The sequence below is a fragment of the Mobula hypostoma genome, chromosome 5 (assembly GCF_963921235.1).
Source record: "Mobula hypostoma chromosome 5, sMobHyp1.1, whole genome shotgun sequence".
Lineage (NCBI taxonomy): Eukaryota > Metazoa > Chordata > Chondrichthyes > Myliobatiformes > Myliobatidae > Mobula > Mobula hypostoma.
The window spans coordinates 15,050,584-15,077,334 of NC_086101.1; the positions used below are offsets into that span (position 1 = coordinate 15,050,584).

General features: G+C 46.7%; 1 protein-coding gene across 1 annotated transcript in view; it reads left to right on the top strand.

Annotated features, from left to right (window-relative positions):
- Positions 1-2,759: 2,759 nt before the first annotated feature.
- The window catches only part of LOC134346123 (allograft inflammatory factor 1-like), a 30,107-nt gene continuing 6,115 nt past the window's right edge, over positions 2,760-26,751 (top strand). The window contains exons 1-5 of the mRNA XM_063047427.1: positions 2,760-2,896; positions 12,748-12,809; positions 15,649-15,715; positions 18,081-18,122; positions 19,753-19,915. Coding sequence (XP_062903497.1) covers positions 2,884-2,896; positions 12,748-12,809; positions 15,649-15,715; positions 18,081-18,122; positions 19,753-19,915 — 347 coding nt within the window. The 5' untranslated portion in view covers positions 2,760-2,883. The remainder of the gene's footprint in view (positions 2,897-12,747; positions 12,810-15,648; positions 15,716-18,080; positions 18,123-19,752; positions 19,916-26,751) is intronic.

Consider the following 26,751-nt stretch of genomic DNA (forward strand, 5'->3'; position numbering starts at 1 on the left):
AATAGGTTGAGTGAACTCGGCCTTTTCTCCTTGGAGTGACGGAGGATGAGAGGTGACCTGACAGAGGTGTATGAGATGATGAGAAGCATTGATCGTGTGGATAGCCAGAGGCTTTTTCCCAGGGTTGAACTGGCTAACACGAGAGGGCACAGTTTTAAAGTGCTTGGAAGTAGGTACAAGGGGGATGTCAGAGGCAAGTTTTCCACACAGAGAGTGGTGGGTGATGGAGCTAGTGGAGATGGGTACAACAGAGTCTCTTAAGAGACTCTTAGAAAGGTTCATGGAGCTTAGAAAAATAGAGGGCTATGTGCTGGGGAAAGTCCAGGCAGTTTCTATAGTAGGTTACATCGTCAGCACAACATTGTGGGCCGAAGGGCCTGTAATGTGCTGTGAATTTCTATGTATCTATGTTATGGGGAGAAGGAATTGAGTGGGATAATAAATCAGCCATGATGGAATGGCAGAGCAGACTCAATGGGCTGAATGGCCTACTTACGCTCCTATATCTCACTGTCGTACGGGTGGTGTGGGGAGGGGGTGAGAGAGCCCTGATTGCATTCAGATGTTTGGGGTAACTTGGGCCTTTGTCCATGATCTTTTTTAGGGGAAGGCACGGAGGTCTTTGCAGCAATAATTCAGCAGGCGTGAACACCAGTGGTGGAGTATGCACTGGGAAATTTGTTGGTGTTTGTGGAGATTAGCCATTGATGGTTGGGACATGGTCCGGACACTGGACACTTGCGGCAATAAGAATATGAAATATAGGAACAGGAGTAGGCCACTCAGCCTGTCAAGCCTCAATCAATACTATCATAGATGATCATCTCCACTGTGCTAAGCCCTCAATACCCTTGTCTTTTCAAAGATTTATTTTACTTAGAGATACAGTATGTAACAGGCCCTTCCACCAATTACACCCATGTGTCCAATTAACCTGTTATCCCATACGTCTTTGGAACGTGGGAGGTAAAGGAGACCAAAGCATCCAATGGAAAGCCAAATGCTCAAGGGGAAAATGTTTTAACCCTGGAGTTAAAAGTATCATGGATGTAGAGAACACCTTCCACAATCTCCCAGCATCTGACATCAAGCACACTTCCCAGGAGAGCTCTGTCGTTCCGCAGCCCCGGAACACCCCATAGCCCCTGAATCCAGCGGCATCCTTTACTTTGCCATTACGGTCTCCTCCATAACACAGGCCGACAAACTCCAGCATCACTGGTCAGCGGCTGTAGGGAGCGGAATGCTGAGGGAGGGCGGTGGGCCATTCTCCAACACCCCTCCAACGTGTGAGCCATTGGAACCCGACTAGCAGAAGGCAGAGAGTGGGAATGAAGGGGGCCTCTTCTGCTTGGCTGCTCGCAACTGGTGATGGGGTCAGTGTTGGGTCCGCTACTTTTCACATTTTATGTTGATGATCTGGAGGGTGGAATTGGGGGCTGTGTAGCCGTGTTGAGGGATGAGACAAAGATACGTGGAGGGGCAGGCAGTGCTGAGGAAGCAGGTACCCTGCAGTTAGTTGGGAGAATGAGCAAAGATGTGACAGGTGGAATATAGTGCAGGGAAGTGTATGGTTGTGCACATTTGATAGAAGGGATAAAGGCATCGACTATTTCCTAAATGGAGAGAACATTGAAAAATCAGAGGTGCAAAGGGGCTTGGGAGTCCCGGGCAGGATTCCCTAAAAGTTAACTTGCAGGTTGAGTCAGTAGTTAAGCAAGCAAATGCAATTGGAGAATTCATTTCAAGAGGCCTAAAATATAAACGCAAGGATGTAATGATGAGGCTTTATAGAGTATTGGTCACACTGGTCGCACTTGGCGTATTCTGAGCTGTTTTGGGCCTCTGATCTAAGAAAGGGTGACCTGACATTGGAGAGGGTCCAGAGGAGATTTACTAAAATGATTCTGGGACTGAATCAGTTAACATATGAAGAGTGTGGCCCTGGGCCTGTAATTTCCAGAACTTAGAAGGATGAGAAGAGAATCTCATTGAAATCTGCCAAATATTGAAAGACCTGGATAGTGGTAATGAAGAGGATGTTTCCAATAGTGAGAGAGTCTAGAATCAGAGGACAAAGCCTCAGAATAGAAGGACGTCCTTTAGAATAGACATGAAGAGTGATTTCTTCAGCCAAGGGACGGAGAATCTGTGGAATTCGTTGCCATACAGTGCTGTGGAGGGCAAGCAATTGGGTATATTTAAAGTGGAGGAAGATAGGTTCTTGATTAGTGAGGCTGTCAAAGATTATATAAAGACAGGATAATGGCATTCAGAGGGAATAATAAATCAGCCATGGTCTAATGGTAGAACAGACTTGATGGGCTGAATGGCCTAATTCTGCTCCCATGTCTTATGGTCTTATGGATCCCCTCTGCCAGTCTGAAAACAGAAGTAGTGCCCTGGGTTCAAAACCACAAAGGCAGTGAAATGCTGACCTAGTGGGACTTTGCAATCAGACCTTCTAACCCAGCAAGGAATGTGTGAATCCAAACACCCCTGACCTGACCTACTGAAAATACACTCCCCCAAGTTTCGTTCTTCCACCCCGCCACCACCATCCCTTCTACTACAGTTTCTGGATCAGACCAGGCCCTACGATTTCTGTGGAATCTCAAGGCAGCTTGTTTTTTTTAATTTGTTTTCGCAAATGGCCTTGGCTAAATTCAGAGAGGAACACTCGCCTTCAAAAGGCAAGTGAGAAAAATGAAATGTAAGCATCTAGCAGTGACATCACATCACCAGCAGGAAGTTCAACTATTTCTGTACTCTTGGTGTTTCCTGACAGTCATTAAAAAGTCAGACACTCTTTGGGGAGAGAGAGAGAGAGAGAGAGGGAAGGAGGGGGAGAGGAAGAAGAGAGAAGAATATCACAGCTTGTTGATGAATCCTCAAGGTAAGAAACTCCTATGGGATTGTTCTTGTGTGGATTCCTGTCTCTATCCCCTTTGAGCAAACTTTTCTGCCATAACTCAGGGATGGTCCCATTGCTTTCTGGCATTATCTCTTGTAAGGGAAGTTCTGGTCACTGGTCTGGGCTGATGCCTGTGGTTCTGTTAACACTGCAGGGTGTAATGTTACACGGGGCTTCAGACTTTCTGATGAAGCGTTGATGGACCAAAACTCTGTGCCTCTCTGAACACGCACACAGAGTATTTCACAGATTCGTAGAGTAACACTGCACAGAACTGGATGCTTCGGCCCAATGATCTAGATGACTGTCTAAGTTAATCTTATTTGGCCTATATCCGTCTCGACAGGGATTCCTGGGGTCCAAGTACCCCTTGCCTAATGATATTGGTTGGGAAGCCCTGCTCTAGACCCTGTCCATGTATCATAGAAACATTGGAAATGCACCACTTTCCTTTGTCAGCTCATTCCATACACCCACCAGCCCATTTCCCACATCAGCTATGGTGCAGATCACTTTCAGCTACTTCCCTCAAGCCAGTCGATTCCTGAACCTTCCCGCAAAACCCTAAACACCAGTACAGTTCAGCAAAGCTATCAGCAGTCCGATCACATTGCACTAACATGGACTTTCTTTTGGTTTCCTGTAAAAAAATAGCTATAGTGGTGCACTACAGCACAGAAACAGGCCATTTGGCCCATCTAGTCTGTGCCAAACTACTATTCTGCCTAGTCCCATTGACCGAAGCCCTCCAAACCCCTCCCTCCCATCCGAGTACCTATCCAAACGTCAATTCTGAAATCGAAGCTGCGTGGTATATAATTCTTTATCTTGCGAGTGCTGCTTCCATAAAGCTATGTGCCTACGATGAAGATAAAAACTAGCTTAATCTGTCACACGTAAATCGAGGCATGCAGTGGAGTGAGTCTTTGCACATCAAATCAAATCAGCCAGGATCGCGCTGGGGGGGGGGAGGGGGGAGGGGGGCAGCCCACAAGTGCTACCGCACTCCCAGCACCAGCACGCCCACTGCTTACTAACCCTCATACTAACCGTACGTCCTGGTCACATGGGGGGACACCGGAGCACCCAGAGGAAACCCAGGTGGTCGTGGGGAGAGCATGCAAACTCCTTAGAAACAGGAATTGAACCCGGAATTGAACCCCGATCAGTGATTGCAGGCACTGCCATCGCTAAACGCTACGGGTGGCTACAGTGCCCCCTCACGCGCTGCTGCTAGGTCATTCTTCAAAGCAGCCGGACCCACTTGCGCTTGCGTATGTGGCAATAAACTCAGTTTTGGCTTTGGCTTTTCCTAATGTGTAATAAGGTCAGAGCTGATTCAGACACACCGCAATTTACCTGAAGCATCTGGATATACATTATATAAAATGCGGGCTCGAGTGTGGAGCGGGCTGTCAGCTCAAGTGGTGCATGCGAGCTTGGTTTCAATGCTTGAGAGAAGTTTGGATAGGTACATGGATGGGAGAGGTATGGAGGGCTACGGTGCGGGTCAATGGGAGTAGGCAGAATATTAGTTCGGCACTGACTAGGTGGGCCAAGGGGCCTGTTTCTGTGCTGTGGTGCATCATTACTATGACTATGGTATAATTCATACCCCATTTCCTAAGAATAGAGAAAGAGGCCACTCCTGCCGCTGAGTCTATGTTGGCTCACTATTGCATTATCCCCCTAATTTCCCCTGTAATCTGTTCTTCCCACATCCCCATCCTCTCTACCACCCTCCAACACCAGGGGTAATTTATCACAGCCGATTAACCTGCCCGCCCACGTCTTCAGGAAACACTGGGAGTGGGAAGGTCACAGGGGGACCTGTTCAAGCATCGCACAGAGACAACATCAGAGGCCAGGTTCGAACCGGGTTCCCTGGCGCCCTGAAGCAGCAGCTCTACCCACCATACCACTGAGTCACTCAGTAAGCAGCAAGTGCCAGCTTTACCAGGGACAGCTATGCCCTGGGACAAAGAAACACCCCAGCCCAATGGCAGGACTGCTTTGATGACATAATGGAGATTTAGCTGAGTTTGAGACTTTCTAATCCCGTTTAATCTCAGTGGACCCAACAAAGAGAAATAGAAATGTAATTATAAAACAGTTACATTGAAAATAGAGCGTCCTGTCTACGCATGGTCAGATGCTGCGTGCAAATATTTTGCCACATTGTCTAATTTTTTTGAAGGACGTTGTCTAATTTTTTTAGACATTGCCTAATTTTTTTGAATTGACCAATTATTTTCATTGGACCCAAGTCAACACTGGCAACTTTGGGAAGTAAATACAATTTTGCTACAGCCTTCCAACGTCTCAAAGCTTTCAAATTCTTCTGTCTACACACGCATAAAATGCTGGGGGATCTCAGCAGGTTTGGCAACATCTCGGGAGGGAAAGTACACAGTCAACATTTCAAGTCGAGATCAGGACTGGGAAAGGAAGAAGGACGAGGCAAGAATAAGAAGCTGGGGAGAGGGAGAGGTAGACAAGCTGGCAGGAGATAGATGGGACCAGGTGAGGGGGAAGATGGGTGAATGGGGATGATGCGAGAAGCCAGGAGGTTATAAGTGGACTGGAGAAGAACGAATATGATAAGCTTCTGCCCCCTTCCTTTCCAGCCCTCATGAAGGGTTTTGACCCAAAACAGCAACTGTTTATTCACTGTTGAGGCCAGTTCATTGGCTATATTTAAGAGGGAGTTAGATATGGCCCTTGTGGCTAAAGGGATCAGGGGGTATGGAGGGAAGGCAGGGGGAGGGTTCTCAGTTGGATGATCAGCCATGATCATACTGAATAGCGGTGCAGGCTCGAAGGGCCGAATGGCCTACTCCTGCACCTATTTTCTATGTCTCTATGTTTCCATAGATACTGCCTGACCTGCCGAGGTCTGTTAGAGGTTTCTCAGCCCCGCAGCTTAATGAGCTGATAACTCTCCCCACTAATCATTTCAACCCATCCAATCTCAGACACGCCCTTTTCTTCCACACATCCCCTCCCTCCAATGAAAATCTACCTGCTTTCCAGTTCCAAACAAGGGTCTTGGATATGAAATGTTAATCGTTTCTTGGCCCACAGATGCTGCCTAACCTGCTGAATATTTTCTGACCGGATTCCAAACTCAACAAGTGACTCCAGCTTGGATGATATCAAGTTCCTTGACTCATTCCAGCTGTAAAAATGAATTTGGATGGTGCAGGATCCTTGAGGTGCTCAGAAATTCCGCACGTTCAGTCTTGATTTTACTGTCCTGACATGGCTGCTTCTGGCTAAGCATCGACCCTTCAAAGGCGGCAGTTGCAGGGATCCACGTCAACGTAGACTTTATCGGGCAAACTTCTTTACCCAGAGTGGTAAATCTGTGGAATTCATTGCCACAGACGGCTGTGGAGGCTAAGTCACTGGGTACATTTAAAGCAGAAGTTGATAGGTTCCTGATTAGTTGGTGCATTAAAGGGTGAGAGAAAGCAGGAGAATGAGTTTGAGAGGGATATTAATTAAGCTCCTGTGTCTTATGGTCTTAGGGCTGGTCTAAAAATAGGAAAATCTTATTTTAGTTGGAGGAGAAACCACGTCAGAGGAAAATTTTGGTCTTTGTATTTAGAAAGGGTACTCTTGCATTGGAAACTGTTCAGAGTAAATACACTATGGTGGTCTGATGAGGGGTAATGATCAGCTTACTCCCACTCACAACACGCTGGAGGAACTCAGCAGGTCGGGCAGCATCCGTGGAAAAGATTGGTCGACATTTCAGGCCGAAACCCTTCATCAGTAGTAGCTTACTCCTACTGTTTTCAGTCTGGAAGAAGAGATTATCTTTATGAGGATGGGGGTTGAGAAAATGAATGCCCTATTGGGGGTGTCTGGACATAGGGGCTTTCGTTCAGATGGAAATAAGTAAGGATTTCTTCTTTGGTGGGGAGGGGGTGTTACAGATCTTTGCAGTTCTTCACCCACAGAGCAGTAGAGGTGGGGCAAGATATTCAAGGCAGAAGTGAGCAGATGTTTGTTGTTAAGAAAAGATGAGGGTTATATTCAGATGGGAAGGTAGGCCTCAGGCCTAGGTCAGATCAAGCCACGACTTCCATCAATGCAAGTTAGGATGGATGGGCCAAGTGGCCACCCCCTCCTATTTCTTGGCAGTAGTCAATTAAGCCCAGGGTTTTCTCTCAATGAAGAACAAGATAAAGAGAAGCCTTGGAAAGAAAGCAGGGTTGGGAAGTTAAGGGGCCATGGATAGAATCATTTCTGCTTCTGGCAAGAGAAAATGGTTACAATTGTTTGATAATCTCTATCCCAAGCATCTTCAGGAATGTCAAGATCATCCAGGATATTGCAGATTACTTGATTAAATCTAATTGGCTAGGCATTGGTTAGAACACATATGGAGTATTGTCAACGGTTTTGGGCCACACATGTAAGGAAGGCAGTGTTGGTATTAGAGTGCACCAAAATGAAGTTTATCAGAATTATTCCAGGAATGAAAATGTTAACATATGAAGAGCACTTGGTAACTCTGGGCCTGTACTCATTGGAGGTTAGAAGAATAAAGGGGAAACTCATTGCAAAATTGAAGGGCCTAGATAGAGTGGACATGGAGAAGATGTTTCTAGTACTGGGAGAGTGCAGGACCGGAGGGTACCAACTTAGAATACAAGAATGTCCCTTTAGAACAGAGATGGGAAGAATTTCTTTAGCCGGGGGGGTGCATCTGTGGAAGTTATTTCCATGGACAGTTACGGAGGCGAAGTCATTGGGGATATTTAAAGCAAAGGTTGATAGGTTCTTGATTCTTAAGGGTGTCAAAGGTTACAGGGAGAAGGCTGGAGAATGGGTTGAGAGGGAAAATAAATCAGCCGTTATCAACTGGAGGAGCAGACTTGATGGGCTGAATGGCATAATTCTGCTCCTTTGTCTTAATGTCCTATGGGTTAATTCATTAATATCCCCACCAACATAATTACAGTGTGTATCATTTGTAAAATGTTGTTGGAATTGGTTCATTATTATCAACCTTTGCCTTAAATATACAAAATGGCCTGACTTCCACAGCTGCCTGTGGCAGCAAATTCCACAGATTCACCACTCTCTGGCTAAAGAAATCCCTCTGCCTAGAGGATGTTCCTCTATTCTGAGGCTGCACCCTCTAGTCTTAAACTCCCCCACCATAGGAATCACCCTCTGCACATCCACTCTATCGAGGCCCTTCGACATTCGATAGGTTTCAATAAGATTCCCCGCCCCCACAATTCTTCTGAATTCCAGTGAGTATAGGCCCAAAGTCATCAAACGCTCCTCATATGATAAGTCTTTCAATCTCAGAATCATTTCTGTGAACCACCTTTGAACCCTCTCTAATGTCAGCACATTGTTTCTCAGCTAAGTCCATGAGGCCTCACTAGTGTCTTATAAAGCCTCATCCTTCCTTTATAGTTCTCTCGAAATGAGTGCTAACATTGTATTTGCTTTCCTCACCACTGATTCAGCCTGAAAATTAACTTTTACAGAATCGAGCACAAGGTCTCCTAAGTCCCTTTGCACCTCAGATTTTTTAATTTTCTCTCCATTTAGAAAATAGTCAACCCTTTCATTTCTTCTACCAAAGTGCATGACGATATGTTTTCTGACTCTGTATTCCATCTACCACTTCTTTATCCATTCTCCTAATTTATCTAATTCCTTTTGCAGTCTCTCTGCTTCCTCAAAACTTCCTGCCATCCACTCATCTTCATATCATCTGCAAACTTAGCCACAAAACCATCAATTCCATCATCCAATTCATTAACATATAACGTAAAAAGAATCAGTCCCAACACAGACCCCTGTGGAACACCACTAGTCACCGGCAGCCAGCCGGAAAGTGCTCTCTTTATTCCCACGCTTTGCCTCCTGCCAATCAGCCAATGCTCTGTCCATGCTGGTATTTTTCCTGTTATACCATGGGCTCTTAACTTGTTAAGCAGGCTCATGTGTGGCACCTTGTCAAAGGCCTTCCAGAAATCCAAGTACACAACATCCACTAATTCTCTTTTGTCTATCCTACTTAAAGAAACCATGCTATTTACCATGTGCCTCCAGGTACCCCAAAACTGTAACAATCAACTCCAATGTTTTCCCAACCACTAAGGTCAGACTAACTGACCTATACTTTCCTTTGTTCTGCCTCTCTCCCTTCTTGAAGAGTGGAGTGACATCTGCAATTTTCCAGTCCTCTGGAACCATGCCAGAACCCATTGATTTTTGAAAGGGCATTACTTAAGCCACAACCTCTTCAGCCACCTCTTTCAGATCCCTGGGGTGTGTACTGTCTTGTCCAGCTGATTTACCCACCTTCAAACCTTTCTGTTTCCAAAGCACCTTCTCCCTCATAATGGCAACTTCACTCACTTCTGCCTCCCACACTCTCGAACTTCCAGCATACTGCTAGTGTTTTCCACAGTGAAGACTGGTGCAAAATACTTAATCCATTTGTCTGTCATTTCCTTGCCCCCATTACTACCTCTCCAGCAACATTTTCCAGTGGTCCATAACTACTCCTGCCTCTCTTTTACAGTTTATATATCTGATAAAACTTTTGGTATCAACCTCTCGCTAATTTTTGCCTGTTATATGCCCTCTCTTTGGACTTTATGTTGGCGTTGACTTCTCTTGTCTGCAGCCATCGTGTCATCCTGCCTTTAAAATACTTCTTCTTTGGGATGCATCTACCCTATGCCATCCAAATTTCTTGCAGAAACTCAACCCACTGGACTATCAGGGACAATTGCTATTGTCCCTGATAGTGTTCTTTTCCAATCAATTTTGGCCAGCTCTTCTCTCAAGCCTCTGTAATTCCGTTTATTCCACTGTAATACTCATACATCTGACTTTAGCTTCAATAATATTATGATCAGTGGCTCCTCAGGGTTCCTTTACCTTAAGCTCGCTGATCAATTTCAGTTCATTGGACAACACCCAATCCAGAATAGCTGATCCCGTCATGAGTTCCACTGCGAGCTGCCCTACAAAACCATCTCATAGGAATTTTATAAATTCCCCTTCTTAGTATCCAGTGCCAACCGGGATGCCTGGTATCTTGCAGAAGCAAATACATCAGAGGCATTTAAGAGATGTTTGGATAGGCACGTGATATAAGGAAGATGCAGGGATATAGACAGATGACAGGGATTAGTGTTTGGGTGTTTTTGATTTGCTTTTTAGATGATTCAGCACAACATTGTGGGGCAAATGGCCTGTTCCTGTGCTGCACTATTCTATGTACACCAACCTGATTTTCCCAATCTACCTGCATACTGAAATCACCCATGATTATCATAACATTGCCATTTTGACCCGCATTTTCTATCTCCCCTTGTGGACCACATCCTTACCACTGTTCGGAGGTCTGTTTATAACTTCCATCAGGGCCTTTCTACCCTTGCAGTAGTATCCTGCACTCTTTCAAGAAAGGTTAATTTTCCTCTTATGTGTTTACAGCAGCTCCATCGTGTTCTCCCTGCACTTCCCTGAGTTTCAGACAAGCCCTGTAGTCAACAGTCCATGATAACAGATCTAAATCAAACTCCCTGCAAAAGTCCTAAGCCCTCTGTTTCCTCTCAACATCCCAAAAACCCCAACATGAAGTCAGAGATATATTGATACCAAAAACCTCTTGGTCGGGGCAGTTAGTTCAAGCCCCACAGCTGACTAATATTGACTGAGTGTTTGCTGCTGATTCCAACCACATCCTAATGCTCACTGGAACACATCCAAAACACAAGAAACTCTGCAGTTTTTGGAAAGGCTGAGATACATACATAAAATGCTGGAGGAACTCAACAGGCCAGGCAACATCTATGGACAGGAATAAGTGGGCTTAGACATCAATTTCTCTAACTCCCAGTAACTCCCAGTGTGAAAAAGACTAAGGAGCTGGTGGTAGACCTGAGGAGAGGTAAGGTACCGGTGATCCCTGTTTCCATCCAGGGGGTCAGTGTGGACATGGTGGAGGATTACAAATACCTGGGGATACGAATTGACAATAAACTGGACTGGTCAAAGAACACTGAGGCTGTCTACAAGAAGGGTCAGAGCCGTCTCTATTTCCTGAGGAGACTGAGGTCCTTTAACATCTGCCGGACGATGCTGAGGATGTTCTACGAGTCTGTGGTGGCCAGTACGATCATGTTTACTGCTGTGTGCTGGGGCAGCAGGCTGAGGGTAGCAGACACCAACAGAATCAACAAACTCATTCGTAAGGCCAGTGATGTTGTGGCGATGGAACTGGACTCTCTGACGGTGGTGTCTGAAAAGAGGATGCTGTCCAAGTTGCATGCCATCTTGGACAATGTCTCCCATCCACTACATAATGTACTGGTTGGGCACAGGAGTACATTCAGTCAGAGACTCATTCCACCGAGATGCAGCACTGAGCATCATAGGAAGTCATTCCTGCCTGTGGCCATCAAACTTTACAACTCCTCCCTTGGAAGGTCAGAAACCCTGAGCCAATAGGCTGGTCCTGGACTTATTTCCTGACATAATTTATATATTACTATTTAATTATTTATGGTTTTATTACTATTTAATTATTTATGGTGCAACTGTAACTAAGACCAATCTCCCCAGGGATCAATAAAGTATGACTATGACTATGACTACTATAACTCATTCCCCCAATCCCCTTCTCTCTTTCTCCATTCCCTATCCTGGTTCCCCTCACCTGCCTCTGCTTCTCCTCCTCCTTCCCTTTCTCCCATGGGCCACTCTCCTCTCCTATCAGATTCCTCCTTCTTCAGCCCTTTGCCTCTTCCACCTATCACCTCGCAGATCCTGACTTCTTCAACCCTCCCCCACCCACCCACCCCGCTCACCTGGCCGTACCTATCCCCTGACAGTTTGTACTGCTCCCCCTCTCCCCTTCTTTTTATTCTGGCATCCTCCCCCTTCCTTTCCAGCCCCATCGAAGGGTCTTGGCTCAAAATATCATCTGTTTATTCCTCTCCATACATGTTGTCTGACCTGCTGAGCTCCTGGAAGACGTCCCAGTCCAGGTACAGTACTGCTCACAGGTTAAATCTGTCTAACAAAGTGCTATTTCCAAAGAGCAGAGACACAGAGATCAGACAGCGGGACAGCGGGCTAAGCGGACTCTGCAAAACAAAATGGGAAATTTGTTAAAAACAGAAACAGAAAATACTTCCTTCATAGAAATCCCTGTGCATCACAGCTTGGTATGACGGCAGCTATGCCCTTCACTGCAAGAAACTGCAGATATTTGTGGACACAGCTCAGCATATTACAGGAAACCAGCCTGCCTAATAAAGACAGGCTGGTTTCTCTGTGTGGAGTCTATCAACTCTTCTCACTGCCTTGGGATAGCAGCCCGCATGATCAAAGACCCCACCACCCCGGACATTCTCTCCTCTCCGCTCTCCCACTGGGCAGAAGACACAAAAAAACTGAAAGCATGTACCACCAGGGTCAAGGACAGTTTCTACCCCACTGTTATAAGAACACTGAATGGACCTCTTGACCTCACAGTCTACCCCATCAAGACCCTTGGACCTGCACCGCACATTCTCTGTAACTGTGACACCGTTATTCTGCACTCTATCATTGCTTTTCACTTGTACTACCTCGATGCACTGATGTGACAAAATGCTGCGTATGGACAGCATGCAAAACCAAACTTTTCTCTGCACCTCAGTACATGTGAGAATACTAAACAAATGTCCACGTTATTAATTTGTTCCATCAAGCACTCTCAGGCCATGAGTTAGATACAGGGTAAGACTCCACAGGACAATACGTTCCAAATGTTAACCTGCATTCTTGGAATATTCCAGGTGGTAAAGCCTTTGGAATCCTGAAAGCACAACAGGATGACCGGCTGGAGGGAATCAACAAGGTATGCAGATGGGTTGAACTGCTGTTCAAAGCATCAGGGCTCTTTGTCAATGTCTGTCCTTTCTGTCGGAGTCGAGGCAGTGCAGTTGATTACTGTGATAGTCGACCATTTCTGGTAGGGGTCTCCATCACGGGAGGTCTCCTATCAAATCAAGTAAGGGTGAAAGGCGTGTGGTGCCTTCAACACTGTTCAGACAAACGCTCCCACACATGCACGCAAGAGTAGGCAGTATAAAGACCCTCCAGTTTCCTAAGGGCATCAGTGAACTTTTATTGCCCCTGTAACCTGTTAGTTTCCTGGTCACTAATAACGAAACTAGATTGAATTCCACGTCCAGTTAGTTATCTGACTGTCAACTTTCCAAGTGACATGTCTCTGCATCATTAGTGCAGAAGTCAGCAACTCCACCACTGTGAGAGGGAAAGGGGGGGAGGAGGGAGAGAAAGGCAGGGAGAAAGAGGGGGGAGAGAGAGAGAGGGAGAGAGAGGGGGAAGAGAGAGAGTGAAGTGGGAGTGGGAGGAAGGCAGAGAGAAAAGGGGAGAGAGAGGGAGAGTGTGTGCATGAGAGAGAGGATGTATGTAAGAGGGAGAAAGAGAGATGTGGGGGGAAAGCAAAAGTGAGAGAGAAAGAGGGTTAGAGGAGAGAGAATGAATGGATAAAGAGAGTAGGAGTGGGAGAGAGAGAAAAAAGTGAGGGAGAGTGAAAGAGAGAGTGGGAGAGAGGGAGTGGGTGAGAGAGAGAAAGTGCACTGAAGAGAGTTAGGGAGTAAAAGACTAGAGAGAGGCAGCAAGAGGCGAGGGAAAGAGGCAAGAGTGAGTGACAGAGGGGAGAGATCAGAAAAGTGAGAGGGTGAGGCCGATCCAAGTGAGAGAATGAGAGAGAACATGAGTAATAGTGAGGGAAAGAGAGGAAGTGGGATGAGAGATTGAGAGGGCTGCGAGTGAGTGAGTGAGAGAGAAGAGATCCAGGGAGAAGAGGGGCTCAGGTGCTGACCAGCCAGACGCAGCCATCTCTATTTTGCAGTTTGTGTCTCCGTTCGGCTGGTGAGCCAGCACTGTGACAACCCAGGCATACAGCAAGTTGCCCCACTCTCTGAACTCCCACCCACAAACGTTAGGACGATTGCCAAATCCCACTCAGGGCTCTCCGGCCGGGGTGGGGGAGGGTGGAGGAAGAGAAGGAGAAATTGCTTGAAAAGCCTGATAAATCACAGTCCATAATAGATAATCGGGAACGGATAAACTCCATCAACATTCACATCCTCAAAATGATTTCTGTTCTGAGAGAAAGGGAAATCTGCCAATGATAATGCAGAAGGCTGGACGGATGGCCAAGCATGTGTTTTCCCATCTGTCAGCAGAATTATAATGTTACAACGAGAAATGTTGCTTAAATTGAGGAAGTTACCCAGTGACTCAAAGTGTTTAAACTTATTGGGAAAGATTAACCCCTTCATAGGCATAGCATGCATAAAGAGCCCAAGCAACCAAGGGGAGAGGAATAACCCTTTCACTCCCCACTTCCCGCTCCCTCAGACACTGGGTAGCTTGTTTCAAGGGAAAGGATTAACCCTCTCACAGTCCGTCCCCAGCCTGTACCTGGGGAAATTAACCCTCTCACCACCACTCCTCTCTCACAGTCCGATCCCAGCCTGTACCCAGGGGAACTAACCCTCTCACCACCACTCCCCTCCCACAGTCTGACCCCCCAGCCTGTGCCCAGGGTAATTAACTCTCTCACCACTGCTGCCCTCTCACAGTCCGTCCCCAGCCTGTACCCAGGGGGAATTAACCCTCTCACCACTGCTCCCCTCTCACAGTCCATCCCCAGCCTGTAAAAAGGGGAATTAACCTTCTCATCACTGCTCCCCACTCTCAGTCCGTCCCCAGCCTGTACACAGGGGAATTAACCCTCTCACCACCACTCCCACTCACAGTCCATCCCCAGCCTGTACCGAGGGGGAATTGACCTTCTCACCACCGCTCCCACTCACAGTCCATCCCCAGCCTGTTCCCAGGGGAATTAACCCTCTCACCATCGCTCCCACTCACAGTCCATCCCCAGCCTGTACACAGGGTAATTAACCCTCTCACCACCACTCCCCCCTCACAGTCCATCCCCAGCCTGTACCCAGGGGAATTAACCCTCTCACCACCGCTCCCACTCACAGTCTGTCCCCAGCCTGTACCCAGGGGAATTAACCCTCTCACCACTGCTCCTACTCTCAGTTCATTCCCAGCCTGTACCGAGGGGGAATTAACCCTCTCACCACTGCTCCCCTCTCACAGTCCATCCCCAACCTGTACACAGGGGAATCAACCCTCTCATCACCACTCCCCTCTCACAGTCCGACCTCAGCCTGTACCCAGGGGAATTAACCCTCTCACGACCACTCCCCTCTCATAGTTTATCCCCAGCCTGTACCTGGGAGAACTAACCCTCTCAGGACCGTTCCCCACTCACAGTCCATCCCCAGCCTGTACCCGGGGGAATTAACCCTCACTCCACAGCTTCCCACTCATAGTCCGTCCCCAGCCTGAATCCAGGGGAGTTAACCCTCTCACTGCCACTCCCCTCTCACAGTCTATCCCCAGCCTGTCCCCAGGGACTTAACCATCTCACCACGGCTCCCCACTACTCACAGTCCGTCTCCAGCCTGAACCAAAGGAAGAGATTAACCCTTTCCTCATCGCTCCTCTCCCATCATCACCAGCAGCCCATCCCAGCACCGAGTCCGAACCTCGCGGTAATGTAACAGAAGCCTCCCTGGCGTTTAGTACGGGCTGTTGTTCCTTCTCAACCGGACAACCTGACCAGTCAGTTGTTTTCCCTTCTGTAGGAATTCCTGGACACTCCGAAGTACAACACCGACCCAGATCTGGAAGATAAGCTCCGAGCTTTCAAAGGTAACAGCTCCAATCACTTACAATGTGGGGCATTAAGCTAAGGGAGAGGAGGTGGGGACTGGGGGGTGCTGGGGGGCTTTGATTTTGGAAGTTCCAACTGCTCCACTTCTTGGCCCGGACTCTGTCTGACCCTTGTATCTACAGAACAGGACCCGTCCTCTGGTCTGCACTCTCTGCAAGTGCACAGCAAGGTTACAGACCATTCCTGAATAATCAACAGCCTCCATTTCCACACACATCCAAAGGTTAACTTTTTCCACAGGCCAGGAAATGCACCAATGTCACTCAATATGGAGATCATGCCAACACAGTATTGTAATGAGTGGCTTTGAAAGCACAGCAGTCAGAATAATTACCAAATAATTACTAAAAGTGGAGAGAGAGAGAGAGGGAGATGGGTTCAGGGGAGAGTGAGACAGAAGTAGAGATAGAGATAGAGAAGGGACACACAGAGAGAGGGAGAGAATGTGTATTAGAGAGACTGAGAGAGGGAATGTGAGAAAGAATGTGAGAGAGAGAAAGAGGAAGATAGAGAATATGACAGAGAATGTGTATGTGTGTGTGTGTGAAAGAGAGGAAGAGAGGAGAGAGAAAGAGTAAGAGATGAGAGAAAGGAGAAAGAGAGTGAGACAGAGAGGGTGAGATGCAGTGAGAGGAGAGGAGAGAGAGAAAGTAAAAATGAGGGAGTGAAGGAGAAAGTGAGAAGTACAGCCATAATGTATCTGGCTGGGGACAGCAGCCAACATAATCAAAGACCCTCCATTCCTGTCATTCTCTCTTCTTCACCCAAAGCCTGAGCCTGTCCCGAACAGGCTCGGGCAAATCTCCAATATAATATGATCTCTTGATATTCCAGTCTATCTCATCGTGGCCCTTGCACTTTATTTGTCCACCTTTTCACCGTGCTTCCTCTGTAACTGTAACACTCTATCCTGTTTGCTACTTCCCTAGCTCGATACACTCACGTATCAAGTCATAGAATCATGGAACACTACAGTATCGATACAGGACCTTCAGCCCATCGACTCCATGTCGACCATGGTCCCAATTTCCTGTCTTCGTCCCAAATCCCTCCAAGCCCGCCCATCCATGTAGAGTACTGCAAAAGTCTCAGACACCCGAGATTTTTTATATGGTTTCAGACGGTATAGCCTCCACAGAGCCTCAATCTCAACATCGAGGCTGTCTGGGATTACCTGGAGAGGCAGAAGAAAGCAAGACAGCCAAAGTCTGCAGAAGAACTGTGGCAACATCTCCAAGATGTTTGGGACAACCTACCAGCCGACTTTCTGATAAAACTGCACATCAGTGAACCTTAGAGAACTGATGCAGTTTTAAAGGCTTAGGGTGGTCACATCAAATATGGATTTGATTTAGTTTTTTACTGTTTACTGCTCTTTATAGAAAACTTTTGATATTCAGAAACTCTTTGTTTCATTACTTTTAAAAGCATCTTCACTTTAACAGAATTTTTTTTACATGTACTTTTGCACAGTACTGTACCCATCTAAATGCTTCTAACTTCAAGTTCGTTAAGGTTGTTACAGCCGGGGGTGGTAGTGGAGATAATCTCCCATTACCCATTAAATGCTCCCAATGGCATGCATCCCAAATAGCCTCTGACCACGAAGTCCAGCTCCCGGCCTTCATATGTGGCTTAGCTACTGAGCCCAGTAAAACCATTTCTACTGACAGGAGAAGGGGCAAAGGTGAGTTATTGGTGCCTTAAAACCGGTCACTTCAAGCAGATTGGGGCTCAGTTGTGGTTGGCAGCTCACCTGGGTGGAGGACAACTCTGACCTCAAACCTTGCGGCTATACCCCCTCATGGGGAAAGCTTTGGGAGTAAACCCCGAGGAAAATTCCAGAGCAGGAGTCCCTAAGGTGTTGAGTTCAATGCTGACTGGCAACTCCTGCTACGCTGCTGATGTCAAAATGGTGCTGCCCCCTTTGGATTCATCATCTGCGTGGAGTGGAGCAGCCTGCTACATGGGCAACAGCTTGCTCTACACGGCTACTGCCCCAGCTTGTGTATCACAGAGACAGCCGGGACAAAACATCCATGGTCGTCCCTGACCAACAGAGGGACAAGCTAAATTCTGTTATTGTTTCCCCTTGTTCAACTTCAATGCACTCAGTAATGGTTTGACCTGTATGAACAGGATGCACTTCCCACTGTATTCCATCAATAACAATAATCAATAGTCAGGGGTCTGAACTATTCAGCTGTTGACAAGTGGTTCCAACTCCACTTAAAGGCCTCATTGAGTCAAAATGGGTATCGAACCCTCATGGGTTAAATTAAACATCTGGTATTTCACGACTTTTGAATTGTGGTAAAACAGTTCCTTTTCATTTCATTCCAGAGAAATACATGGAGTTTGACCTCAACGCTGAAGGAGATATTGGTAAGTCTCTAAAGTTCTTGTGGGCTGCTGGACTCTCGGTTTTAATTTTATGCAGAGTCATTACTTTCTGTTTCCTTCCACGCTGCGAGCATATAGTGCGTCCATCCGCTGAGAGAATATTCTTCACACTGTTAGATAGAGGGTCAGCACAGTACCGTAGGGTTAGTGTAATGGTTGACAGTGCGGGCTGTAAGATTGGGGTTCGATTCCCACCGCAGCCTGTACGGAATTTGTCCAGGGAAGACTGAGGTGCTCTCGCTCCCACCCCAAACCCCTGTTTGTGTGGATGCTGTGTCATTAGCTACCCTGTTACACATTAGTGCCACTAAACAACAGACAGCACTTTGCATACCATTAAAAGATTATATTTATGAATCTTAATTTGACTAAAGGGTTAGTAAAGAAAGGGAAAAAAAGAAAATGGCCCATTTTAATGAAAAGGTCAAATGTTCACATGTTATAGGGCAAAGTTTCTCCATAGTCATTGATCCTCAATCGATCTCGCCCCTGGCTTTGTTGAATCACGGTCTCTTTCTGAGTCGAATCCTACGACCTCTTCTCTCCTGCATCTTCCCTCTTAATCTCCTCTCAAACAAAAGCCCCAAACCCAACCTTAGTGTCCCTCACCAGTGAAACCTCCACTTAATTCAACCATCCTAATTGGATAGCATTCCTTTCTCCTCATCTCTTATCTTCAACAATACCCAAACAAGCACAAGCGTGAAAACAGAACAGCATGCCCTTACAGAACTGCTAAATGAAATGTATGCAGCATAACAGTAAAAATATGAACCATGACATTACACACACACACTCACACACGCACAGAGTTAATATTTCTCTGTGTATGTGTCTGATGGCAGTTCTTTCCTAAAATGTTGAATGTGTGCCTTCAAGCTCCTGTACCTCCTCCCTGATGATAGTAATAAGAATCAGAATCAGATTTAATATGCCCAGCATATGTTGTGAAATTTGTTAACTTTGCGGCAGTAGTACAATGCAGTACGAATAAAAGGCCACAAATTAAAGTAAGTATATATATATTATAGTTGGATTAAATAAGTAGAGCAAAAACAGAAATGGAAAAAAAAGTAGTGAGGTAGTGTTCATGAGTTCAATGTCCATTCAGAGATGGAATGGCAGAGGGGAAGAAGCTGTTCCTGAATCGGTGAGCGTGTGTCCCAGGTTTGAGGTGGCATGTCCTGGGTGGTTGGGTGATGGGGTCCCTAATGATGGTTGCTGCCTTCTTGAGGAATGTCCTTTTGAAGATGCCCTCAACCCTGGGGAGGCTGGTGCCCATGATGGAGCCCACGATCCCGTGCATTGGACCCTCCGTTCCAGGGGGCCGACGCAACCAGTCAAAATGCTCTGCATGGTAAATTTGTAGAAAGTCGCTGGACTCTTTGGTGACATAGCAAGTCCCCTCAAACTCCTAGGGAAGTGTAGTCACTGGCGTGCCTTCTTCGTGATTGCATCAATATGGTGGTACTTCCCAGGACTTCACTTACAGGGATTGAGCCCAGATCTTGCAGCTGCAATTAGCACTACGCTACTGCGCTGCCCTTTGATACGTGTCTTCGAGCGATCAGTCCAGAGCCTGCTAACCCTTGCCTGCTCTCCTTCCCTGCAGATATCATGGGCTTGAAGAGGATGCTGGAGAAGATGGGGGCGGCCAAGACCCACCTGGAGTTAAAGAAGATGATAAAAGAAGTGGCGGGCGACATGGGCGAGACCATCTCCTACCGGGATTTCGTGATGATGATGCTGGGGAAACGGTCAGCCATTGCCAAGATGTAAGTCATCAGCAGAGGCTGTCAAACTGACCCTAGGCTCACCTGATGGCTAATTCCATGGGGAAGCTTTCACTTGTGTGGGATGTATTAAGACCATCAGGCAAAGGAACAGAATTAGGCCATATAGACCTCAGTTTGCTCTGCCATGTCATAAATTGTTTGCCCTCTCGACCCCATTCTCCTGCCTTCTCCCTGTAATCTGTGACATCCTGACTAGTCAAGAACCTACCAACCTCCATTTTAAATATACCCAATCATTTGGCCTCCACAACCATCTGTGGCAATGAATTCTCAGATTCATCAGCATCATCTCCATTCTAAAAGACATTCTTTATTCTGAGGCTATTTCCCCCATTATTGGAAAAAGACCTTGCCTCATCCATTCTATCTGGGTCTTTCAATATTTGACAGATTTCCCCTCATCCTTCTAAACTCCAGTGAGTTCTGGCCAAGAACCATCAAACGCCCCTCATACATCAACTCTTTCAGTCTCAGGATTATTCTCATGAACCACCTCTGGGCCCTCTCCAATGCCAGAACACCTTTTCTCGGATAAGGGTCCCGAAACTCCTCACAATACTTCAAGCGCAGTCTGAACAATGCCTTCAAAGCTGTAGCATCACATCCCTGCTTCTGCATTGTAGTCCTCTGGAATGAATGCTAACATTGCATTTGCAATGACCGGGCGGCTTGCATTGAAATCAACAGGCTTGTTGTAATCTCCTCACCTGAAGGCATATGAGAAACTGACCTTTGTTATTCACCATAATGAATACAGGAGCAGGGAGGTTATGCACTAACTTTACTGGCGTGTGCCTGGAGTGCCCGGCTGGGGAGGTGGTAGAGACAGAAACATTAGAGACAGTTGATAAACTCATAGATAGACACATGGATGAAATGAAAATGGAAGGCTACAGTACTCTGTAAAAGTCTAAGCCTCAGACCTCTGCACTGTAATGTAGTAATTTTATGTATTGCTACCACACAAAAGCAACAAACTTCATGACATCTGCGAGTGATGACAGACCAGATCCTGAACACGAGGAAATCTGCAGATGCTGGAATTTCAAGCAACACACATCAAAGTTGCTGGTGAACGCAGCAGACCAGGAAGCATCTCTAGGAAGAGGTACAGTCAACGTTTCGGGCCGAGACCCTTCGTCAGGACTAACTGAAGGAAGAGTGAGTAAGGGATTTGAAAGTGGGAGGGGGAGGGGGAGATGCAAAATGATAGGAGAAGACAGGAGGGGGAGGGATGGAGCCAAGAGCTGGACAGGTGATTGGCAAAAGGGATACGAGAGGATCATGGGACAGGAGGCCCAGGGAGAAAGAAAACGGGGAGGGGGGGAAACCCAGAGGATGGGCAAGGGGTATAGTGAGAGGGACAGAGGGAGAAAAAGGAGAGAGAGAAAAAGAATGTGTGTATATAAATAAATAACGGATGGGGTACGAGGGGGAGGTCGAGCATTAGCGGAAGTTTGAGAAGTCAATGTTCATGCCATCATGCCTAGGCCTCCTGTCCCATGATCCTCTCGTATCCCTTTTGCTAATCACCTGTCCAGCTCTTGGCTCCATCCCTCCCCCTCCTGTCTTCTCCTATCATTTCAGACCTCCCCCTCCCCCTCCCACTTTCAAACCAGATCCTGATATGGCTCTCTATGGTGGTCTGAGGGTTGGAAGGGGGCAGGAAGAGGGGAATTATTGGTGGGAAAAGGAGCAGGAAGCACACAGTTTAATAAGTGGCTAAAGAGTTGGTGTAGGAGGAAGAACATCAGATATTTGGATCATTGGGATTCTCTTCCAGGGAAGATGGAGCCAATACAGGTACAGAAGAGACAGTTTGCACCTGAACCGCAGGGGGACTAATATCCTAGCCGAAGGTGTGCTCGTGCTGCATGGGGGTAGGGTTGTTTAAACTAGAGTTGCAGCGGGGTGGGAACCAGAGTGCCAGAGCAGATAGTAGAGAGGTTGTGGAGGCAGATGTTATTAAGACCTCGGATAAAGTCAGGAATCAAAATGTTGAGCATGGTGTGACTAATGTCCTGAGCTGCACATATTTCAATGAAAGAAATACAAGAAAGGCAGATGAGCTCAGTGCATGGATCAACACCTGGAATTATGATATTTGGTTGCAGGAGAGGCGGGATTGGCAGCTCAGTGTTCTAGGGTTTCTGTCCCATGATCGTCTCATACCCCTTTTGCCAATCACCTGTCCAGCTCTTGGCTCCATCCCTCCCCCTCCTGTCTTCTCCTATCATTTTGGATCTCCCCCTCCCCCTCCCACTTTCAAATCTCTTACTAGCTCTTCCTTCAGTTAGTCCTGACGAAGGGTCTCAGCCTGAAACGTCGACTGTACCTCTTCCTAGAGATGCTGCCTGGCCTGCTGCGTTCACCAGCAACTTTGATGTGTGTTCTGGGGTTCCGTTGTTTTAGATGCGACAGAGCGGGAGGGATTAGATGGGGAGGGGTGGTGTTACAGGCCAGGGAAAATGTCACGGCACTGCTCTGTCTGGACCGACTGACAGCTCAACTAGTGAGGCTTTATGGACGGAACTCAGGAATAAGAAAGGTAAGACCATGTTAATGGGACTATGTTATAGACCACCCAACTGTCCACAGGATTTAGAGGAACAAATTTGTAGAGAGATCGCAGACTGTTGCAAGAAACATAAGGTTGTTGTAGTAGATGATTTTAATTTTCCACATATTGACTGGGAATCCCAAACTGTAATAGGACTAGATGGAATAGAATTGGTCAAATATGTTCAGGAAAGTTTCCTTAATCAGTACATAGAAGTCCCAACGAGAGAGTGTGTTCTCCTATTAGGGAATGAGACAGGTAGGTGGCAGATGTTTGTGTAGGGGAACACTTTGCATCCACTGACCACAATACCATTAGTTTCAAAGTAAATGTGCAAAAAGATAGGTTTGGTCCACCTATCTAAACTGCAGAAAGGCTAACTACTACTACTACTACTACTACGTCGACTCAGGCCTCGGGGGCCGGCGTCGGGCACGATGACGGACTCTCCACTTCTCCCTCTCCCTCGTCAGTGTGTTCAGTTCATCTATATTAGCCACGCCGCTGTCTTCTAGGAGCGTGTTGACCATAGTCTTGGGAGGGCGCCCAGGGTTCATCCTCCCGTGCTTGGGCTCCCATATGATGACTAGTCTGCCAGGTAGCTCGGGGTGGCGTAGACAGTGCCCCGCTAGTTGCAGTCTTCTCGCCTCGATTTTAGTGGTGAGCATCAGTAGGTTGTTATAGAGCTCGACGTTCGTCATGTGCTGTTGCCAACTCACATCAAGAGCCATCCGGAGCATTCGTGTATAGCAACCATCCAGAGACTTTCGCATAGTCTTGGTGAATGTCCACATCTCGCATCCGTACGTGAGAATGGACTCTATGGCTGCTGTGAAAATCCTCTTTTTAAGCCCTCTGGTCAGGTTCAACTTCCAGATTTCCTTCATGTCGTTCATAGCCCTCCACGTCAGCTAAACCTGTGTGTGCTATCCAATTAGGATGGTTGAATTGGAAAGGCTAAAGTTGATGGTATCAGAAAGGATCTGGCAAATGTGGATTGGGGCAGGTTGTTTTCTGGCAAAGGTGTACTTAGTAGGTATGTATGTGCCAGTCAAAATAAAAGGAAAAGATAACAGGTTTAGAGAACCTTTGTTTTCTAGAGAAATTGAGGGCCTGATTAGGAAAAAAAGGAGGTGCATGGCAGGTATATGCATGTAGGATCAAATGTGTTACTTATGGAGTATAAGAAATGCAAGCACGGAATCAGGAGCACTAAAAGAACGTATGAGGTCACCCTAACAGTCCAGGTGAAGGAGAATCCTAAGGGATTCTACAGATACGTTAAGAGCAAAAGGATTGCAAGGGACAAAATTGGTCCTCTGGAAGATCAGAATGGTAATCCATGTGTGGAGCCAAAAGAGAATTTTTGCATCTGTATTTACTCAGGAGACACAGAGGCTATCAAAGTGAAGCAAAGCAGCAACAAGGAGGAGGTGTTTGCTGTCTTCAGGCGTTACCCGTTACACCTCTGGTGTTTAGGGTGGCAATGAAAGTCCCCCTATCTCTGTCTGTATAGAATGATTCTTCTTTGCCGTTTCTGTAACAATTGTTTTTTTGACAAGTCAAGGCTGTTAGCCCTGAGCTGAACCACCGAACTTGGAGGACCAGTGGGCCGCTCTTAGTCTGGCCTCTACCCTTCGACCTGTTTGGCACAGGTGACCCTACCAAGAACCAAAACATAAAGCTCCTGACTCCAGCCAACATTGTTCTCTGGGACATTGAGGCATGCAAGTCTCCAAACCCTATGACAAGTTTGAGTTCCTCTGGGAGGATGAGGTAAATTAAGGTGAATAAATCGCCAGGGCCCGACAAGGTGTTCCCTTGGACCCTGTGGGAGGTGTACAGAAATTGCTGAGGCTCTGGCAGCGATATTTAAATCACCCTTAGCAACAAGTGAGGTACTGGAGGATTGGAGGATAGCCAATGTTGTTCCACTGTTTAAGAAAAGCTGTTAAATAAACCAGGAAGTTATAGTCTGACATCAGTTGTGGGAAAGTTGTTGGAACATATTATAAAGAACCAGATATATGACATGGACTGATTAGGATAGTCAGCGTGGCTTTGTGAGCGGTAGGTCATGTCTAGCCAATCTTAATAGAGTTTTTGTGGAAGTTACCAGGCAAAGAAGTGGATGTTGTCTACATGGACTTTAGCAAGGTATTTGACAACATCCTGCATGGGAGGCTGGTCAAGAATTTTCAGTCGCTCGGCATTCAGGATGAGGTAGTAAATTGCATTAGGCTGGCTTTGTGGGAGAAGCCAGAGAGTGGTAGCAGATGGTCATCTCTCTGACTAGTGGTGTGCCACAGGGATTGGCACTGGGTCCATTTTTGTTTGTCATCTATATCAGTGATCTGGATGATAATATGATCAACTGGATCAGCAAATTTGTGGATGACACCAAGACAGGGGGTGTATTAGACAGCAAAGAATATTATCAGAGCTTGCAGAGGGATCTGGACCAGCTGGGAAAATGGGCTAAAAGATGGCAGATGGAAATTAATAGAGACAAGTGTGAGGTGTTGCGCTTTGGTAGGACCAACCAGGGTAGGTCTTACACAGTGAAAGGTAGGACACTGAGGAGTGTGGCAGAACACAGGAATCTGGGACTACAGGTCCGTAGTTCATCGAAAGTGGTGTCAGAGGTAGATAGGGTCATAAAGAAAGCTTTTGGCACATTGGCCTTCATAAATCAAAGTATTGGGTGCAGGAGAAGGGATGCTATCTTGAAGTTGTACTAGATGTTAATGAGGCCTAATTCGGAGCAGTTTTGGTCACCAACCTACAGGGAAGATGTAAGTAGGTTGAAAGAATACAGGTAAAATTTACAATGATGCTGCTGTGTCTGGAGGACCTGAGTGTTAATGAATGACTAAACGGGTTAGGAATTTATTCCTTGGAACATAGAAGGTTGAGGGGGGATTTAACAGAGGTATATAAAATTATGAGGTGTGTAAATAGGGTAAATTTTTCCACTGAGGTTGGGTGGAACTACAACCAGAGGTCATGGGTTAAGGGTGAAAGTTGAAAAGATTAAGGGGAACATGAGGGGAAACTTCTTCACCGAGAGGGTCATGTGAGTGTGGAATGAGCTGCCAGTGCAAGTGGCACCTGTAAGCTTGACTTCAATATTTAAGAGAAGTTTGGATAGGTAGATGCGTGGTAAGTGTTGGCGCATGGCCAAGCGGTTAAGGTGTTGGACTAGTGATCCGAAGGTCGTGAGTTTGAGCCTCAGCTGAGGCAGCGTGTTGTGTCCTCGAGCAAGGCACTTAACCACATATTGCTCCAGCACGTTTACAGCCCAGTGGTGGCGGTTGGTGCAGTATGAACAAGACAAGGCAAGGGTATGGGAGTAGGCAGTTTAGATGGTTCGGCATGGACAAGATGGGCTGAAGGGCCTATTTCTGTGTTGTACTCTTCTATGACTATGACACTCTGCAGTGATCAATAAACCAGTTGTTTGGAATCGAATGACCTTTTGCCTGGTGTCTCAGGGCTGGGTGTGTCTGCCCCATGCCACCTCGCACTCCCCAGCCCCTGCCACCTGCCCCACACCCCTCCTGTGGCACTCCAGCCTCTCCATTCCCAATGTCCTTTGCCTCCGCCAGATTTACAAACTCGCTCTCTGATCCACATTGACAAATACAGTCCTGTGCAAAAGTTTTCGACACCCTAACACTGTATATGAGACCATAAGTCATAGGAGTAGAATTAGGCCATTCAGCCCATCGAGTCTGCTCCGCCATTCAATGACTGATCCCAGATCCCACTCAACCCCGTACTCCTTTGATACCCTGACCGATCAGGAAGCTATTAATTTTCACTTCAAATATACCCACAGTCTTGACCTCCAATTTGTGCCTCTCTTTGTCTACTCTTGCACCTAAAACATTTGCACAAACTGTATGTAGCAGGAAGGGTTAGACTGACTTTTAATTGGAATAAAAGGTAGGCACAATATCGTGGACCAAAGGCCTGTGCAGTGTTTCTATGTTCTATTGGTCAGATCACAGCTGGAGTACTGCGAGATTTCCAATTAAATCAGGACCTCAGAGAAGTTATGAAAGCTGGTGAAATATACGGTAATGACTTACAGTTTGTGTAAGCCGGTAAGAGAAAGAGTCTGATTAAGTGTCTGAATGAACTGGGACAGGAATGAAATGGTTAATGTTTGAGGAGTGTTTGATGTCTCTGAGCTTGTGCTCCATGGAGTTCAGGGGATATGGGATAAGTTTGTCCAACAGGTCGGAGATTC